Here is a 21,818-nt window from a genome sequence, read left to right on the forward strand (position 1 = left end):
CTTCAAAATGTTTGTGAAACATCTATAAGATTGTTTGCTTTTAGTAGATGGACATTGAATAAATCAGGCAGATTTGAATTTGAACCTGGAACCTGAAACTGACTATATAAGCCAACATTTTCTCTGAAATGGAGATTAAAGTACCTTGGCAATTAACCCAGCTTGAAATAATGAATCCTTACCTTCACAGTAACCAAGTTATTCAGATGCACATACTAGGGAAGATGAATTGGCCTACATAATTGGTACATGTAAAGGAGCAGTAGGAAATCAGACTGAAATAGAGAAGTAGACTGGGCTTTCAACATGGAAATCCGTGAATGCCAGCTAAAGACTATTGTTATTGTGAGGTAGTAGTTAGCTTTTGAAAGTGCTGAAGAAGAGGGTGACATTATCAGAGAAATAAGTATTGTGGTGGCAGTTTGTATCAATAGAATGGATGGAAAGGGAGAAATTGGTGGCAGAGACTGAGCAACTGTGTATGTTTGTATATGTGTAATTGTGGAGTGTCAGGCAATGATTAGAAAATCGTAGTACGATAATAGCACAGTGTAGTTTACAAACTTTTTGACTCCTACGTTTCACAGCCTGTTCGCTTTTGTATACCTTTTTATACGTTTGTATCTTCTAGTATCCTGTTTCTCCCACACCCTTCTTGGAGTGCCTAACAAAACAGAGAATAATACTGCTTTTGTCATAGACCTACACTAATGTGTTCTGACCTTTCTTTCCTCTGAAGCATTTCAGTAGAATCTGTTGGTTTTATATTTGCCTTGTCATTTACAGTCTTTTATAAATAACTATATTAAGAAAATCAAAGTATCTCTGATGTTAAGCAGGGCCTAGTATCTTTATTAGAAGTATTGGGAACTTAATTTCTCTAGCATATACACTTACGAAGAACAGGAAGCCCCATGAAGAACTCTAAAGATCAGTTAAAAGAGGACAATGACCCAGTAGGGGCAAGCAATATAAGTAAATATTTCACAGAAAAGAAAAGTAAAAACAGTCAGTTTGCTGTAACAGCCAGTCAGTTGAGCTTCCACTTTATTTTTTTATAGTTATTTATTCATTCTGACTGTTAGTTCTTGGTTTCAGCACACTGTTCGGCTCTTAGTTCCAGCACACTGGCTGTCTAGTTATGGTTTGTGGGTTTAGTCACCCCACGGCTTGTGGGATCTTAATTCCCTGACCAGGAGTCAAACCTGTGTCCCTAGCACTGGAAGGCAGAGTCATAACCGCTGGACCACCAGGAAAGTCCCAGGCTTCCAGTTTCCTTATTCATAAGAACTTTAGGCACATGGTTATCTTTCTCAAAGATATTTTATGACCTGAGTAATACAGTTTGAACAATACAAACTGATAAAGCTCTGTACCCAGTGAACACTTGTTAGCTTATTTTACAAAGAGAGTTTAATTTTGCTTTAAGCTTTTTGGTTTGTTTGTTTAACTTATGACTTTCACATGAGCAATCTCCCAGTGTGAGATTCAGATACATCTCAGATATATACTGTGTCTTCAAGAATGCCATTCCAACATCTGCTTTAGGAAGTAAGAGGGAAAAGATACCATCCTAGCATCTCTTCATCTTCACTAGCTGGCTATTTTCTTTTGAAACTTCTCTAGTTGGTTGCTATCAGTTGGTCCCTCAACTCGGTTTTAGGAGCAAAAAAAAAAAAAAAAGAGTGTCACAATTCTCTCCAAAATCAGTCTGCACTCTGATTCTTTACTCTTCAAAATTACTAGCTTGGAGTTCTTTGAATACAGCAGGCCATTGACATCACAGGGCCTTTTCCCAACCTTTTCTCTTTGCTTTTACTCTTTTTTCACTCTTCCTTTTTTCACTATCACCTAAAGTTAAATTTCAGCTCAAATATCACCTTCATAAAGAAGCAGCCTGTCTGTTGTTCATACCTAGACGAAAGGACCCCCTCTATATAATAGTCATATCACCACTCCCATCTAAGAGTGTTGGACTTCCAAAGCTATGTGTCACCCAAGGCACGGAAAAGAGAAATAGCTTTCCCAATGTCACAGAGCCGGGAGGTGGTGAAGCAGGAATTTGTTTCCAGACAATGTAGCTTCATGCTGCTGTGCCACAGTTCTTACTATGTGCTTGAGTCTTGGTTGGATGCTGGCTGGATCTATGAATATCCATATATAGCAACAAGATTGTAGAAGTGGGCAGTGAACTGGGATGAACTAATTAGAACTGGCCGTGAACTAATAAGAGCCTAGATTTAAAACAATAAATAAGATAGCTACGGAGGTCATTTTGAGGTACTGGAGAAATTTGAATATGGATTTTGTGTTAGATAATTGTACAATATTAAGTTGTAAATATTGTAAACAATATTAAATGTCTTAGGTGTGAGTAAAGAAATAATGATTATGTAAGGGAATATCCTTATTTCTTAGGAGACAGACACTAGAGTGGAGGTGTCATGATATGTGAAGCTTTAAATGTTTCAGGGAAAGAAACATGAAAAGAATGATTGAGTTAACATGGCAAAATGTTAATAATTGATCAATCTAGGTAAAATATAAAAGAGTGTTTACTATTGTATCAGTTTATCAGTGGCTTGTATCATAAACCACCCCCAAACTTAAAAGAAGAGTGATGATTCTATTATGGCGATGATGTAAAAGGAGAAGGGAAACTGAAAATGGAGAAATAAAATTGGGTCCCAGTTTACACAAAGATAATTATTTTTAATTTATTTTAATTCATATACTGAAAAACATATGAAATACCATTTCTAGAAATCATTTGTCATATCAACTTCAAAATCATTGAACACACAAATTACGGATATTCTGGTACCTAAAAAGAAACTAGACAACTTTCTTTTCAGTCCATCAGCAAATATTTTCTGAGTGTCTGCTCTGTGCCTGGCTTATTTTGAGACTTAGCCAGCTCATTTCTTCCAGCTCTAATGTTCTGTAGTTCTGTGATGCTGAGTTTCTAAATACAATAGCTACTGTAGCTCAGGGCCAGGTCACATTGGTTGCTGTCAGCCTGGCATTTTCTAAGAGTCAACTTAGTACCTTAGCACCTGGATTTGAATATGAAGATTAGTGAAGCCCTGAAATTGCGGACATAATTAAGCATCCCAAACACTAGTAGGAGGAATGAAGGAGTTGTATTTTTATGGCTATAATTTATCTTGAAATGGCCTTTAAATCCTTTATTTTGCATGGATATTTTCAGAATCTTGAGCCTAACAGCTGCATTTTATTCGGCACCTATTACGGGCCACACATTGTAAATAGGTATTTTACCTACTATATCCACAATCCTTACATCTTGCCTCAATAATTACACAGCTGTTAAGTGGCAAAACTGGGTTTAGCACAGTTTTTTCTGTTACTTTAATTCTTGGAGCCGGCTTTCCTTTAACTGTGTTACCAAAACCTAGATCACAAAGAGGGAGTCTGAGGAGAATATAGCTAGGCTGCTTGCCTTTTTCCTCAACCAGACTTACACTCTCTCTGCCAAATTAGAAAGGACAAATAAAATGTACATTCTTTAAATGCCCTGATCTTACTGCTTCTTATATGATACTGCAGTTAAGTTTTTGCTTTCCGCATTTGCCATCCCCTCCAGACCCCCAACTTTTAGAGAGCACAGGAACTTTGTTTTATTCATCTTTATATTCTCAATGCCTAACACATAGGCACTCTGTAAATGTTGTTGAACTGAATTATTAATGGGCCAAAGGGAAAAATGGTTATAGTAATGGAAAACAAAACATTTTCCTATGCTTTTTCTATGTACTAAATGCCCTTTCTTCACAAAAGCAGTTTTCTGATATGCTCAACCCAGTTCTCACTTTCAATAAAATAATCAGAAATCTGAGTCTGGGAGGGGTTTCATTTAGGTGTCTATAGTTTAATCAGAGATTTAGGTAACCAAAATTTAGTAGCATTTTCATATTATTAAGTCTTAACATTTTACCTATTTTTACTGTCATAATAGCAGAAGAAGAAAATTTCATTGAAAGTTGAAAGCATTATTATGTTTGGGAGAAAAGATTATTTTAAGATGTTTCAGTTTTTCTTGTGAAAGCTACTATGGGAATACCCGCAATCTGAAGATCCTTCTCTGATACTCTTTGTATCATCTCCTTTCTCACAGTTTAGAGCTTAAAGTGAGATTTTTTTTTAAAGTGTGTTTTCCTGGCATCTCATGTTTAACAGTGTCAGGGGTTTGTGTCCCTGGAACGAAAACTGTTTCTCCAGACCCTTTTTTCTCTCAGCTTCCAGTGAAAAGAGGGGCGAGGCGAGCCAGTCGCTTACCACAAAGCAGTGCCACCACAAAGGAAAGATTAAGGGTTTAGAGAGAGGTCAATGTGGGTTTTTCTCTAACTAAACACTTTCCTAAAGTTTCCTTGTGGAAAAATAATGAAGTCATCTCAGAGTTTTTAAAGAATTTTTATTTCTTTTTCACCGTCTGCATTCGCTTGTCTTCTCAGCATGGATGTTTAATCTTCCTAGGCTTTGTGAATTGGTCCAAATGAATAAGTGGTGAGCTGTCTCTCTAGGAGCTAGAGGCTTATTCTAAGGGCCTAATCACTGAGTAAACACATCTTTGCCCTCCCTCTCACAACTGCGATATAATAGTCGAGATTCTAGCACAGTAACCTGGATATTGCAGGGACCAATGCTTTGAAATGCAGAATGGTTGATCCTCCAAAACAGACAGTGCCTGATCTTCGCCTGCCTCTTTCTTCTTCTTTTAAATTAAATATTGCCAAAGAGATGCTTTTTATTGCTTGATATTGTGCATTAGTGCCCTGGATTTCCAAGTTTAGTTTCAGTCAACACTGTCGGCTGCACTTATAGGGAACTCTCCATGTTGGGTTTCTTAGTAGCCTCTTCAGTATATGTGTGTTTGTTTTGGAAGAGCATTCAAATTAAATCAGTGATATAGCAATGTAAATTGCTAATCTCTTTCCCAAAGTCTAAATGTTCCATTGCAGTGTTCTTGAGAGAAATAAGCATTTTAAAGATTTAGCCATTGCTATTGTTTGGTTAAAAATATGCTGATTCAAAAATGGATGGCTCTCTTGTTCCCAGTGTCTCTTTAAATGTAGTTACTGAGATATAATCAAGCAGAATTAGAGGTTGACATCTCTCTCTGTCTGTTGGGCTAGAGAGCTTCTAAGGAGAAGACTTGTTAGTGCTGAACTTGTTGGTGCTGCCAGGTTCATATTCCCACCCCTAAAGCAGTAGATTTCTAGATTCGTTTACTAAGAGTGATTTGGCTACCATTTGGTGTCTTTTTTGCCAGAGGGCTGTCGTTGATACAAACCAGCAGTCCTGTTTCTTTCCTCAAATATGTTGAGACCTGTGCTAACTTAGGGATGCAAAGAAGACCAAAAGAGATCCTGCCCTTACCCTTGAGAGACTTTGTTTAGAGGAGAAACTGGTTAACAATTATAATATAACAGAAGAGATAGAGGCCCAAAAAGGAAGCGCTCCACTGCCTTGGAGAATCAGGGAAGGCTTCATAGAGGCATTTACTTTGAGCCTTAAAGATTGAGTAGGAATCTTCCAGATAAATATCTCTCCCACAATGTATCTGATTACAGACTTCCTAGATACCAGCTACTATTATCTGCAGGTGTCAACATAGATGAAAAAACCCTAAACCTTTCTTGTTCGATGTTTCATCACTACTGCTTCCTGCTGAGCCTGAGACAAAGAATATTTTAACAAATACTTGTTGAATGAATAAATTGACACCTGGAAGCAGCTACTGTTGGAGCTACTTACACTCAGGAGTTCTGCCCTTATTCACATTACATGCTGTCTCTGAGGCCCCAGAAGTACTGATGTGTGAGCATCTGGTGCCTTAATACTCTACAAGCTCTCTAAGCCTGGAGTGTAGTGTAGTTGGGTTCTTTGCTACTTCTATAGTATCAAAGAAAGAACACTAGGCTTGGAGTCAGTCAATCTGGATTCCAATCCCAGATAAACTACTTACTTATTAGTTGTGAAATTTAGGATAAGTCAGGTTTCTAAAGCTCAGTTTCCTCATAGGTTAATAAAGTTAAGAATACCATTTTACAGGTTTATTCTAGGGATTAAAGTAGATAATGGGTGTGTTAGATAATGGGTGTGTAACTAACACACTCATTTTGGAAGCATCTACTTCTGGCTACCCTCACATAGTACAAAATTTTCCTTTGAAGAAAATAATGATTATTATTATTATTAGGATTGTTTATCAACATAATTCCAAGCATCAGATGTTCATCAGCATGAACCCTTCTTCTGTGAATGGGTTAAATAAATAAAAACCCTGGGTTATAATAAAATCCCATCTTTTGTTCATCTTACTACACAGCAGTTTTTTTCATCATCACATTCTTTTTCAATATGAGGGGAAGGACTCTAAGCTTCCTTGAAATTGTCCTTCACCAGAATTTCACAGATTAGTTTGTGTATTTATCATAATATTTTACCTTTCCATTTCCTGGTAACTGGCTGTTCTTAAACTCAGCTCTTCTATAGCGTAGCACCAGAAAATTAGTTAAGGACAATTTAGGTTCTTTAACCACCATTGTTGTGGTTAAAGCTGACATTTGCAAATTATATTGCTCAATATCAGCTTTTAGTTTCAGTTATTTTATTGATTATCTAGCTATGACAGAGGGTACATTTAAAAGAGCAAATGTCATTTCTTGAAAGCAGGTTTTATCAGGCAAAAAGGAAAGAATAATTTTCTATATGAGAAACTACATTGGATATTTTCTGAAATATAAACTAGAAAGAACTCATGTGAAGTAAACATTTTTCTGTCATCCTTTCAAATGGCAAGTAGATATCAATCACATGTTCTGAAGTAAGGACTTTGACATGGGAAAACATTAAGGACTTTGAAATTACCTGAGGAACTAAAACAAAAGTTATATTCAGACTTTTTTCTTTCAAGTAGAAGAGACTCTTCAGTGTTCAGGTTAAAAACATAAAAAATATGTAAGAGGAGATTTTGGCATTCAATCTTAATCGGTATTTTTTTCTCTGTATTGTTGAATAGCTCAGAATTAATTTTCCCTTTACTTATAAAGTATGTACTAAATATGAAGAATTATAATTACATTTCCTTTAAATAAAATGCAATCTTATTTTGATTCATGCTTGAGATAGGCTTGCACATGTTAACAGGAATCTGTGACAGCAGTCTGTAAGACAGAGTATAATCATCCGAAGCAAAATGTATTCAAATTAGTAGATGCTTTAGGAGCTCCAGGTGTCAGATACTCTTAGGGAATAACATTAATTTTTATCTTTGTTGTTTGTATTGACTGATTGTGCCTTTCAAAATTCAAGGAAGGTTACATCAGTGGATATTTTAATTCATCAATCTTTTCTCCTCTTTTCAGAGAAAGCTTCTTGCTATCTACCTCCACCATGATGAAAGTGTATTAACCAACGTGTTCTGCTCACAAATGCTTTGTGCTGAATCTATTGTCTCTTATCTGAGTCAAAATTTTATAACCTGGGCTTGGGATCTGACAAAGGATGCCAACAGAGCAAGGTAATACTGTTGTTCATAAGTTATAAGTTGGGCTTTTATTTTTTTTAAGTCATCATTGTATTTGATTTATCATCATAAACATTTTCATCCTCAGCTTTTCTATTATTACATTTAATTAGATAAAAACTGTTTGTTGTAGTTAATATATGCAGTTATTTACAATTGTGAAAAAATACTTTAATAAAAGATTTCTTAAATTCAGGAATAACCGCAAAACCAAAATACATTGTTCTTATCTTTTTGCAATAATAAAATACATTTCTTTGTACTGTATATTCTAAGGTTCTAATATGTTGTTGAACATTAAAATCTGTTTCTAATAATATTCAGGAAAGACAAGGAAAATATAATATATAATCCTACTAGTAAGTTTGCTTTCTTAATAATTCCAGTGATGAAGGCAAGACATTCTGGACTAGTCCAGTGGAGTTGGTAATAGCTTAACTCTAGCATATGCTAATTGATGTAATCGCTTTATTGCACACATTCTTTTGCACACAGCCAGCAATACATCCATATTCTCAGTAAAAAAAAAAAAAAAAATTCCCTTTCGTAGCTGTCAGGATAAATTTACTTTGTTTGTTAATCATAATATCTGTAAGTAATGAATAATTCTTCATATTTTGCCTATTTGAGTTTACCTTCTGAAATATATTTCATCGTGTTTAATTACACTTGTGGCCATAACATCCTGTGATGCAACTTTGGGTGGTGTTAACACAATCATAATCACAGCCTGCTGGTTTATGAACAGGGAAATTAAATTAATTCATTTCAGGCAATCCTATTGTAGTTACATGATTTAAATGACTGTAGAACAATTGGAAATCATCTGATTTGTCTTTTTATTATTTTATGGCTCACCGAATTTTTGTTCATCATTCAGACTTTGTTTTATGTAATATGAATATGGAAAGAAAGATGATTCTTCCCTTAAAAGTGAAGCAAAAGAATGTTGAAGCAGTTTCTTCATCTAATACTTCATTTCTTTAAGTAACTGGTTAGGAATTTTCATAGAATGACTTCGTTCTGCCTTGGAAATATTCCCTGTTATACATAAGTAAAGAACCTTTAGCACCTGTATTTGTTTAAATTAAATCAGGTTATTATTCACACTCAGTTAAAGGTGATGAAAAGCAGTGCCAAAAACAGATAAAAATGCAGCATCGAAGGTCTTTCATGAGGCAAAATACATAGACTGGAGACTTGGCTAAATCTTTTGCCATTCACTGGCAGTAAGGAATCTCCTCCTTTCCTTTTATCCACAACTCGATGGAGAAGGAAACACTATTTCTAAACCATCTGTAGTGGCTAAGTTCAGCAGGCTACCTGCTGTTATTTTGTTCTATCCTCCATTTAATTCCTTAGTTCCTTTTATTTTACAATGACAAAAAATTGCAGTGTAGTTTCTTTTGAAAAGCAGTGTTTGAGGGTTTTTTTTTTATGACTGGCAATCAACAGCCATGTAATTGCTTTGTTATGTTTTACTAAAGAAGTCTGTTAAGTAGCACAACTTTGATACACTAGTAATAAGAGTGTGCAGGTTACAGAGACACCTGTGGTGACCAAAGCGACAGAAGCTGCTTATTAGAAAGAGCCAGTACAGCTGTGTCCTATTAACTCCTTATGACACTTTTTTGAAACACAAAATAAAAGCCTTGTTTAAGGCTTTAGAGCTCTTTCTCGAGGAGTTGCAAGACCAACTATGAGGTATGATAGGATATTTCAATCAACATTTATGTGGCATCTCATTATTAAGTTACTGTTATGAAAATAAAAAGAAATGATATTAAAGACTAAATAGAAACATCTAGGAATTTAATAAACATTTATAGGAACAAGAAACAAGGCAATGGGGAGAAAACATAATTTCTGGGATTTAAAACATTTGGCATCCTTACTCAAAGTCAAATTCTATCCATATTACAAATTAAATACTATTTTAAGGTATTACATTTATCTCTATAAAGTAATAAGTAAAATTATATTGCTACTGTTTGTGTACAGCTGCTCATTTTTACAGTTAAGGCCTATGGTAAAATTCACATTCTACAAACACAAGATGACAATTTGCTAGAATGGAATGTTCTTCCATTCCATACTTCCATACTTTTACTCCAAAAGAGTAAAAGTAGATTTCCTTTTGATATACAAAATTATAAGCGAATTACTTGGGCTGATATATTGCCCCCCAAAAGAGTTTGGCTTTAGCCACAATTTTCTTACCATCTACCACAGATTCATCTAAATAAAATTATCTAATTGAGTTTCCATCTCTGTGATGTCTATAAGCTGTTTAGTCTGGATGCTTCCTTAGTGGTTTTATGAGACTGTCCTCTGATATGATAGCTGGGGACATTAATGCCCAAGACAGGAAAAGACTTGCCAAACTATTTTATTTTTGCTTAAGAAATATTTGGATTGAACCTACAGAAACATTAGTCCTCCATAATTTACTGTGAATCTCTTCTGTTTTAAGTGAAGGATATTGAACTAAGTGAATGCTTTAGTTAAGTTACAAGAATATGAATGTGAATTGATATTATAAGTTAGATATCCTAGTTTTGCTAACAATTCAGAATGCCTGATTTCGTTAACAAACTAGAATAAATAAGAAACAGATTTCTATAGAATGTTACAGGTATACACCACTGAAAATATAGATGGTTTGGATTTCCCCCTTCCAAAATGATTCTAGTAACTTTCTAAGCTGAATGGTTAAGTTAACCAGTCTATATCTGTATAATGGATTAGAATAACTTCTAGATTGATTGTGGAACAGTCCAAATATTAACTAAAACATCAGACTTTAACAGTAGTGATTACTTGCCTCTTTTCTCCCTCACTAAATCATGATCTTCTGGAAGGACTTATTTTATTTGTCTCATTAAACAAAGCACTTTACCAAATTCTGGGGAAGAAACTTAGTAAGAATTTGACAAATGAATGTATTCATTTAATTCCACTTAAGAATGTTGCTTATAATTTCAGTATTGTATATCTAAATGGAAGTTTCTTTCTTAGAAAATTCTGTATAGTCTTACTGGCTTCCAGGTATAGTTGTATTTCAGAGCCATTTTTTCTTAAAGCAGTAGGCAGAAAGCCCTTGTTAGTCTTAAAAGGTGCTAAAAGATATAATTTCCCAAATATCCAGTAAAACAATGATCCTGATAAAAACAGTAGGATATAACTGTAAAGAAAAAGCTAAAACCAAATAGATAATAGTAAACAAAGAGATCTTGTAATTCAGTGGAAGTGGCTAAAATATCTTAAGAAAGGTATATATTGCTCCATGTTTATTCATTTATTAAACATTTATTGCTTCCCTGGTGGCTCAGATGTTTTAAAGGATCTGCCAGCAGTGCAGGAGACCCAGGTTCAATCCTAAATCAGAAAGAGTCCCTGGAGAAGGAAATGGCTATACGCTACAGTCCAGGGGGTCACAAAGAGTCTAACACGACTGAAGGATTAACACTTTCACTTTTCAAACATTTACTGAATGTTTAATATGAACCAGGATCAGTGCTATGCACTGAGGATGAAAAGTTGGAAAAGATACAGTGCTAATGCTTAAAACACTCATTGTCTAGTAGGTAAGACTGACATAAGAGCTAATATGTAATATGAAATATATACAGGGTACCTTGGGAGTATAGATGAAATTCATACTGAGTCATTCTACCTGAGTGAGCCAGGGAAGGACTTGAAAGAGATGGCACACAGAAGGTGATAATAGATTTTCACTCTTTCTCTTCAGAGATTTTTTAATATTAGCAGCATTCTTACTTTATTGAGTTGCTATTCTTACAAAAGGATATTGGTACTTTAAATTTCATAATTAGCTATCTGAATTGTGGAGGAGAGAAAAAATAGGAGTTGGCCAGCTAATGTAATCCTGTGTGGTCTGAACCAAATTGAATATTAAGGCCAACCAATCAGGATAGACAGATCTCAAGAAGTTGTTTTGTCAATAATTCATGCTGGTATTGGCATCTGCTTATAGGCAGACAGTGGAGCAGAGATCAGGAACCCTTTGGACTTGTAACATGTATAAAACCATGGTGGATTTAACTAATAAACATAAACAACAAAAATATTTTTAGCATAATATAGCAAGTGGATTGTCTATGAGAGAATAATTTCTTGAAATTCAGAACATATACCACTTCTAGGAAGCCTTGCATCTACTCCCATTCTTCCCTTGCCTCAGTCTGGGTAAAAATGCACATTCTGTATACTGCCATAGTATCACTGTACTAACTTGTGTTGATGGCATTCATTATATGGAATGTTTATTGTCTATCTCCCTGTTAGGTTGTCAGCTTCCCAAGGGAGCTATGTCTGTAATGTCAATGCATTAAAGTACCTTTTAAAATATAAGTGTTATATTGATAGATTAAACCAATAATCTCTAATAGGATTTTTGAAACATAATGAATAAGAGAGATGAGCTTGGATAGTGGAAATATCATTGGAGATGCTACCATATCCCTCTAATTGTATGATTTTCCCCAACAGCCATTAATAGGAATAATAAAGCAAAAGCCTTCAAAAGTCTTCTCCTTGGAGAATGAACTAAAAATAACTAGAAGGGGTACCTCATCTTCTGCTAACATTAGTACCCCAGGCTGTTGTGGCCTCAGCTTGTGTGCCCCCGGAACCCGCTGGCCATCTGGAAAGAGGATTGAATTCTAACCAAAGACAAGTTTATCCACTGGTTCCAAAGTTTCTCCCCCAGACTCACCAAGTCTCTCTGATACCTCTAAAGCAATTGGTCTTTCAAATTGGGCCATTTGGGATGGTACTCTGAACCTTCTGCTTTGGTGGTGGCTTTGATTAAAATAAATATGCCCATTGGATATATAAGAATGGTGGACTTGCTTCATTTTGCAGTATGTCAAGAAGCTAGGCAAAGGTCCATCTGGGCACCATCATAATTAAATATACATAGAACTATATAAAAAAACTCTATTAGAGCTATTTGGGACTGGGTAGTGGGAATATTGACACCTGAGTGCCCTTGATGTTGAACTACAGGTTCTTGACTGAAGTTGTTTCATCAGGGAAAGCCATGTAATACATGTGGCACAATAAACCGCCTATATTAACCAGTAATAAGTAGGTTAATGGGTATCACTTGTTCTGAATAGGCCCATGTGGCTAATGTCTTAGTACATCCAGTATAGATATTGCTTTAGATTATCTCATTCTAGAAAATTTAAGCATTGAATTTGACTAGGATAGTGCAAACTGGGTAATCAGCAATGTTTGAGTGCTGAAGAATGAGCTGCTTATATGTAAGTTCCTGAGATGAAAATGTTTGGCACATCAGTGGACATGCCACAAAGTGTTAAATTAGGCATTGCACACTATTTCTAAGTGGTGTTCAGAGTAGCTGCAGATAGAACCCTAGGAATTACTGACAGAGCCTGGGTTACACAGGTTACGTGTAACACATGTAGCATGACACAGTTAGTACCAGTGTTCACAGACAATTCTATTGCCTATCAATGTTAGCTTTTGAACTTAATGCCCTTGGGTGCAGTATAATAGGTCACTGTAGACTTATGCTGCTGTGCTGACAGGTACTTGTTAGCCTTGATATTCAAGTAATAGTTTTCCACATTACTTAATCTTTGGCAAGAGTTAATTGGCTTAAATCTCTTATTATCAGTAGGTTGTCTGCCTGCTCTTTCCATCTCAGTAATTAGCCATATCACAGTGGCTTACCCTTAATTTCAGACTACTTGCTGGTTCATGCCTGGCTGAAGCTAGCTGACCATGTTACTCTAACCCTATGCTTCCATTTAATCCAGCAAATATAGCCCAGGTGTGGTGTCTCCTTGGGAGACACAAGGAGTGTTAATTTCCAGCTGCTTCCCTACGAGCAGATATGGATTCTGCAAAGTAGCTGATAAAAACAGATGGACATGTTATGGTCAGAGTATTAAGTCTTCCAGAGTGCCTTCATGCCAGATTTCCATATAATTTTTCCCAAACTCCTTTATTTCCTTTATGACACATTTTCCTTCCAAATCCTTATAAAGGAAATGTATTGCCATCCTAAACATCCCAGGTCAAGGCTTAATTAATGCTTTAAAATAAAGGTTCCAAAACACCAGGAGAGTTTGTCATTTTCTCCCTGGTTTGTTTTGTGAAGAGGGAGGAGAGAAGGTGAGGAGGAACCCCTCCTGTTCCATGATTACATCCTACCCACTCATTTTCTCCTTTTCTCCTCTGCTTTTGATTTTTAGTGGCGGTCTTAACAGAATGTCAAGATCAATTTGCAGCATGGTTTAACTCAAGGTTTGCATTCTGCCAGCAGCAATTGTCCCTGCAAACAATGCTGTGTGTTCTTGTAACTTCAGAAGCTTTTAGAAGGATCATGGCAAGGGCAGCATCTAATGACTTTATTAGTGTAGGGTTTCAAAATGGGCTCAGTAATTGTTCATATCTCTTCGTCAGCAAGTCATAATTACTGCTCAACACTGTCCAAGAGTGCACTTGTAAATAGTTTCCTAATAGTACTGAAAGGAAGGAAAAGAGGGAGAGGATAAAAGGTGATGGCCTCTTACAATTGAAAAGAAGCCAGTCTGTATATAGATGATGGCTAAACTGTTTACAATACATTTTTTACTCTTTCTAAAATAGACAATTAAAAAATAAAATAAAATAAAATAGGCAATTATCCTTTTAAAAGCGTTCTTTGATAGAACTTTAAATTACCACTTTACAAGCTTTTTTAACTCTGATTTGGATACTTCCTACACTACTACCTAGTACTAGAGTCATAACTATCTGGTGGTGCATGCATTGTATCTGAATCAAGCATTTGTGTAAAAACAATTTTACTTCCTTGACACTCATCTATTAACAGTGAATACTATTCACGAAATATGTGTTTAACTCAGATACAGTTGTCTGTTTTCACAGTCTACATGAAGACTGTTACAAAGGAACAATGCAGGGTGATACTGTTGACATGGCAGTCCAAAAGCACATTCAAGTTTTTATCAGATCCCATTTTCCTCATGCACTAGACTTTTCTTATTACTCTCTTGGAGTTTTCCTTGGTCTTTCTCCTAAACTCTGTGCTTTGAGTATTCTAGGGATCTTGATTTTGAGAGTCATAGAATTAAAAGAATTGTTGCATTCTCAAGATATATAAAGTTTGAGCTTCATACCAAGCCTTCACCCCTTTGTGCTGTATTGCCAAATCCATACCTCTTGTGTGACTCCCATGTATAGTTTTGTGCAAATATTCACTTCTGATGGCTAGTTATCTTTGTATTTTAGGAAATACAGGTTCAAATAAATATGACTACCAGAGATACTCGATTCAATTTACATATACAGATTACTAAACATGAGTTATCTAATGAAACAAATTCAAAAACGATGACATTCCCCAAATAAAATATTTTTTAAAGTAATATACCCCCTCATATTGTTTACTTTTCTTATTTCCTGAAATTGGTAAGATCTCAAGAAATTTTTCTTAATTGCTTTGTAAGTATTGATAATTTCTATATTTGTGGTTGTTTCTGAAGAATTTTTACTAATCATGTCATCTATGCCATTTAAATTGGTAGCATATTTCTCTCTTTCATAAATGCTGATAGTAAAATGCTGAGAGAAACTATAAAAGAAACATATTAGGTCAGTCATGTAAAACCACCTATGGAAACTGATTCCTTTGATACTTTTCCAATATTTGCCTTTCAGTCTACATAGATGCTCAAAAGAGGTTTTAGTGCCCAATAATCTTAGTAGTTGAATCTGCCAAACATACCACCAAAAATTGAAAGAGGAAATAACTATTTGTCTGGAGTTGAGGGATCAGGTGAACTCCTATTTCGTAGATGTTTAGGTAGTTCAGCATACGTTTGTATCTTTGTACTTGGTTGGTTGCATTATCATAATAGAGAAAAGTATCAATTTTATATATTTACAAATAAAGAGTTAACTGTAGGGGTTTTTAAACAGCCATCTGTTAATTTATCTGTTGTTGACTGATTCAGCCTGTAGCCACAACAATTTTTAAAATCCTCCTAATAAGTTGTCACCTTTCATGTATCTTTCCTTTCCTCAGTATGTGATCAGCACCAAGAAAGTCCTCTTTAACATAATTCTCGACAGATCTCAACTAAGGAAAGAATGAGGCAAGTTTATATGAACAGTAAAGAGACTATGACTTTGATGTCTCAATCTGAGAAATTATGTTTCCCAGTCCCAGTATCAAATAAGGTATTGAAGGTTCTGAACTGTTCTCAGATAAGTTACTTGATTAACAACCACAGCAACAAAAATTTATTATTTGGATGTTATGAAAGCTATGTAACTCTTATTTATTAGTTCTTAAAGCAAAACCTATTCACATTTAAATATGTTAGCTGTTATTCTTAAAAGACTGATTTTCAATACAACTGTTTCCTCACTGTTTACGCAGACAGTCATACGTAAGTCATAAAATGTAGGTAAATTAAGAATACAACTCAGTTAGTCTGGGATTATGAAGAATAAGGGGTTATTAGGCAGGTGGTATGATATTTGTAGCTTTTTTTTTCTTCTGTGAAAATGTGGGGGACCTGACCCTATTTGAACTTTTTACCTCTAAAATTCTATGACCTTCTGATGATGTGAACACACAGTTTTCAATAGAAAAATGAGAGGTAAGCAAGATTTCATTTTAAAAATGAATGTTAATAAAGTTTGAAAGTAGATTGTAGCATACTGTCCTTACCAGCTTGTGATCCAATCAGAGTGACCTTAGTGGGGTCCAGCCGGAGAAGGCAATGGCAACCCACTCCAGTATTCTTGCCTGGAGAATCCTGTGGATGGAGGAGCCTGGTAGGCTGCGGTCCATGGGGTCGCTAAGAGTCATACATGACTGAGCAACTTCACTTTCACTGTTCACTTCATGGATTGGAGAAGGAAATGGCAACCCACTCCAGTATTCTTGCCTGGAGAATCCCAGGGACAGAGGAGCCTGTTGGGCTGCCGTCTGTGAGGTTGCACGGAGTTGGACATGACTGATGCAACTTAGCAGCAGCAGCAAAGGAAACCACAGCCATTTTCCACCTCTTTTACCAATAAAGGCATCTTCCTTATTCTTAAAACTGTCATTCAAATACTGACAGAGAGTCAGTAGCTAAGATCAAGATTATCAATACTGCTTTAAAACACATACACACACACACACACACACACACACACACACACAAACACACACACACAGCAATTGCTGTCATTAATTAAGCCTCAACTGTGTGTCAGATGCTGTATGTGTTGTTCAGTTGCTCTGGTCATGTCTGACTGTTTGCAACTGCATGGACCATCTCCTGAAGCTTGCTCAAATTCATGTCCATCAAGTTGGTGAGGCCATCCAACCATCTCATCCTGTATTGTCCCCTTCTCCTCCTGCCTTCAATCTTTCCCACCATCAGGGTCTTTTCTAATGAGTCAGCTCTTCGCATCAGGTGGCCAAAGGATTGGTGCTTCAGCTTCAGCATCAGTCCTTCCAATGAATATTTAAGATTGATTTTCTTTAGGATTGACTGGTTTGATCTCTTTGCAGTCCAAGGGACTCTCAAGAGTCTTCTCTAACACCACTATATATAAGCCCATTTAAGCTCACTCTATATATACATTACCCCACTTAACCATAATTCTGTAAGGTCAATGGTAAAGTCCAGTTTCACACGTTAGGAAGCTATTTTGATTCAGATTCTGTAACTTACTCAAGGTCACGTAAATGGTTGTACCAGATATAAATCCTAGATCTACCTGCACTTTTCTACTACATACTTCTTGTCCCTTGACCTTGTCAGGCTGTATTATTACCACCAAACTGTACAAAAACTGTGCATAGACCTCTGGGAGGTATAAGAGAAGTATAAGACAGGGATCTTTTGGTTAGGGAACAAATAAACCCAAATTCACCAAATCTTAGAGTTGGGGGTTAGAAACATTCTTAGTTAACATCCAGTTTGCAGCTGTGCAGGCATTTTCCTCTATGTTATGTCTACATAAAGAATCTGCCTGCAATTTGGGAGACCCGGGTTTGAGTCCTGGGTTGGGAAGATTCCCTGGCAGAGGAAATGGCAACCCTCTCCAGTATTCTTGCCTGGAGAATTCCATGGACAAAGGAGCCTAGTGGGCCCCAAATAAGTTTGCAAAGAATCAGACATGATGAGTTACTAACATTTTCACTTTCACTTTGCTACATGAATCCTGCTAGGGACAGAGAGATGAAAGCTTCAAAAGATTTTGAGTGGCAGAAGTTTTTGCAATAGTACTTCTTCCCATAGAGAACGTCTGCAACTTCCTCCCTTTGGGTTGTAGTTTTGGCCTTGGAATTACCTGAAATAAGACTAGCTTCAGAGGGATGGTACGGGAAGGGAGGAGGGAGGGGGGTTCAGGATGGGGAACACGTGTATACCTGTGGCAGATTCATGTTGATGTATGGCAAAACCAATACAATATTGTGAAGTAATTAACCTACAATTAAAATAAATAAATTTATATTTAAAAAAACAAAAACAAAAAATAGTGGCAATAAAAAAAAAAGACTAGCTTGTTTTCTGCATTGTAGTCTTTTGTTTAACCCTAACTGTCTTGTTTACCTTAATTTTCTTGCCTTTCCAACCAAGTATATTGATTCCTTCCATTGTTCCTCATATGATAGGGTATCTAGACCTAGCCCATTCTAAAGGGACCCAGAATCGAGCATAATACTTCAGTGGAAATTTGTCTGATGCTGTGCTCAGTTGTAGACTATAACTTTATTATTGGCTTTTATTGAACTGAGGAAGTCAACTAAAATCCCTTAGCAGTTTTTCAGTATGGGGTGGTCCAGAATGGACTGGGTCTGAGTTGTTACTGATATTAAACCAGATTTCTACCATTCTCTACTAATGCAGTTGATTGGCAAGATCTTTTGAAGATTGTGTTCTATTAACTCTCCCAAATTTTGTCACTCGTAAACAATACTTGAACTTCTTATTGTCTCCATTCCTGTTATCATTCTTGATAATTCTCTCAGTTCCCAGACTTGTCCAACTAGAGAAAAATTTTTTTCTTCTCTTTGTTTACCATACTTAGATCTGGTCATCAGTAGAAACTGTATCACCTTATATATTTTTATTTCAAACATCTGGCTCTGACGAACACGTCCTATTTCACTTACCTCCTCAAGTGTTACCAGTGCTAAATTTGTTTTGTTTTGTTTTTATCTCATCATGCCCTTCAATCTATTGACCCCCACCACCTGACCTCATCCACCCTTTCCTGTGTCCAGTCTTCATTTCCTTCCTTGTCCTATTTAAATTTCAAGGTTCATCATTATCACTTCTTTGTAATACTTGAAACTCTTTCATCTCTCTCTTCCTCCATTGCCCTCAATTTGTTGACCCAAACTATTCACCTTCTCTATGCCCATGCCTTGCAGTTGAACACTGCTGGAGACAGTCACACTGATTTTTTAAAAAATAAGCACAAGCAAGGTTTTGTACATAAGCATTGAATTCAGTTCTGGCAGCTAAAGGAGAAAGGAAATGTGATAGGCATATCCTCACTCTTTCATCTATCCATCCAATGTATATTTATTTTATGTGCCAGGTACTATGCCTTAGAGTTTATGATTTACCATTTAAATTTTTCATTGTCTGATAAAAGGTAGCCTAATCGTTTGTGTCAAAATTTCCTGGCACTGAATTCAAAGAAGAATTTTGTTGCATGATTTTCAATTTGAGAAACATTAGGAAATATAATAATAAAATATAATGAACAATTATTTCCTACTATTGTAGAAAGATGACTCACTTTAAATAGATGTTTCTTATATCAATCCCCTGTGAAAACAGAGGGCTTTGTATTAAATCTTTTTTCAGACATAGTAATTCTTTAGGTGAATACGGCCCTGAAATACTCCTTTTCTTGATCTAACTCATAACAGGCATAGAGCTTAGAAAAAGCCTTGTAGTAAACCTGGCCGTTCAACTTTCTGTCAAACATCAGCTGTCTCAAATGAGCGTTTGTTGAGTGCTGCATTGTAATCAGTTCTTGCTTGAAAGCTTTGATGAGTGATGAAGTGCTAATACTCTGTGCTGTTGGTCATTTATCTTTTAAAAACTTTTTTCCTGTGCATAAGATTTCTCCTGATGCTCTCCTACATTTTTTTAATCCTTTAGAATAATAGTTCTTTTCAAATACATAAGGAAATTGTATATAAATATTAAGGTCTCAATAGAAGCCAACCAACTCTGAAAAATTTTTATATAATAATGCTGAGTGAATCTTACATAATAATAAAATCACAAAGTCTCCAAATTTTGCAGGGAAAACAAAAACATAGACTATAACTGGAAAAAAATATGTATATCTTTGTTTTCCACCTTAGAGTAGGGCATAATCTTACTTTATAATGATTCCATAGAAGTGACAGAGCACTGTAACTTTTAATACAGTGCTTGGCACTGTATTATATGGATGACTTCTTATTTAAGTGATATGAGTCTAAGATTTGCTGTTATAACTTACTTTAGGAACCATTTTGCCATATCCTTAATTTTGGGGGAAGGGATGAGAAAGGAAAACCCCATTTCAACTCTAAAGCATATAATAGGGAGGAAAAAGAGGTAATATTGATTCATCCACAGACCAACTCCCAGAGTAGATATTATTGACTTCACTTTATATGTAAGAAAACAAAGGCTCAGAGAGATAAGGGCTTCCCTGATAGCTCAGTTGGTAAAGAATCTGCCTGCAGTGCAACAGACCCTGGTTCCATCCCTGGGTTGGGAAGATCCCCTGGAGAAGGGAAAGGCTACCCACTCCAGTATTCTGGCCTAGAGAATTCCATGGACTGTATAGTCCATGGGTAGCAAAGAGTCAGACACAACTGAGTGGCTTTCACTCACTTACTCAGAAAAATTAAGATATCCAAAGAAACAATTAGTAAGCAACAAAATCAGGTTTATTTTACTCCAAAGTCTTTGTCTCACAATATTATGTGGATTACAATAATTCCTATTAATACTTTCTCTAATATGTTAAAATTTGGATACTTTATACCTCTTCCAAGTAACATTTTCAATTAGTAGATGGTGACAGGATGAAATGATGTAAAAACTACAGTATTCTAAAAACCAGGTGGGAAGCTTAGAGTCATGAACTTGTGGGTGAATACCTGCTATTTTGAGGGATCAAATGATCTATCAAGGTAGAAACATACTGAAAGAGGTCTTGGAGACGATGGTAATTCATACCAACTGTATTAATTAAACTGATTTCAGGGGACTTCTCTGGTAGTCCAGTGACTAGGACTCTGCCAGGGAGTCCAAGTTTGATCCCTGGTCAAGGAGCTAGATCCCACATGCTGCAACTAAGACCTGGCACAGCCAAATAAATAAATAAAAATAAACTGATTTCAACTAAAGTAGTTGGAAGAGAGAAAGGAAGATTGTATGATCATCAGTGTTACAGTGGAGATAAAAGTTATTGAAGCATGAACTAGCCCATTCTTGTAACAAATACTGATATATACTGTTTGGCAGTAGGTGCTAGGAATACAGATGTGATTAAAAGATGATTCTCCTACTAGCTGTCCAGGAGCACTGTCTTGGAACAGAAAGTTCTCCATGATGTCTAAGCTCCCATTCCTTTCTCTGATTTTTTTCCAGCCCTTAATCTGAACCACTCTATCTAGCCCCCAGTTTTATATCAGATTATGTTTCCTATTTGGCAGTATTGATTTATCAAACCTGAAATATTCTTATTATCTTAAGGACACAGACCGTGTCTTATCTTGCATATTTAGTAGACCCTAATAAATACTGATCAATTGGTAAAAGGCAGAACACAGAAAAAATATTATCTGCCATTTAACATAAATTTGCTCTCTTGTATAGCCCCTGGAAAATGAATCTTCTCTTTACATTGCTAGAGAAGAAATGTCTGTGTTTGATAAGCGATTGGGTTAAATGTTCTCTGTTCCCTCACCCAACTTAAAATTGGGTAATTAAATGTTTTTGAGTAATAAATGTTTATATTCTTACTCATGGTGAGAAGATAGCCAGTTATCTGATTATTGTCCCTCCAAAAAATTAGTATAAATTGGTCCCTGTATATTAGTTACAGCCCTGTCATTGAACTGTCAGTGTTTCAAAGCATTTCCACTTGAATAATTTATGGATGACAGCAAGGAGATACTTGGTTTTTTTTTTAAACTCTGACTACTAATCTATTGAGATGATTTAGCAGTTTACTATTA

At 35.9% G+C, this 21,818-nt stretch overlaps 1 protein-coding gene across 2 annotated transcripts in view; it reads left to right on the plus strand.

Moving 5' to 3' along the window:
* FAF1 (Fas associated factor 1) overlaps positions 1-21,818 on the plus strand; it is a 485,365-nt gene that overhangs the window by 337,952 nt on the left and 125,595 nt on the right. For both annotated transcript variants that reach the window (XM_068964657.1, XM_068964658.1), the window contains one exon: positions 7,392-7,546. In XM_068964657.1, coding sequence (XP_068820758.1) covers positions 7,392-7,546 — 155 coding nt within the window. The remainder of the gene's footprint in view (positions 1-7,391; positions 7,547-21,818) is intronic.

Source organism: Capricornis sumatraensis, chromosome 2 (genome assembly GCF_032405125.1).
Source record: "Capricornis sumatraensis isolate serow.1 chromosome 2, serow.2, whole genome shotgun sequence".
NCBI classification, from domain to species: domain Eukaryota; kingdom Metazoa; phylum Chordata; class Mammalia; order Artiodactyla; family Bovidae; genus Capricornis; species Capricornis sumatraensis.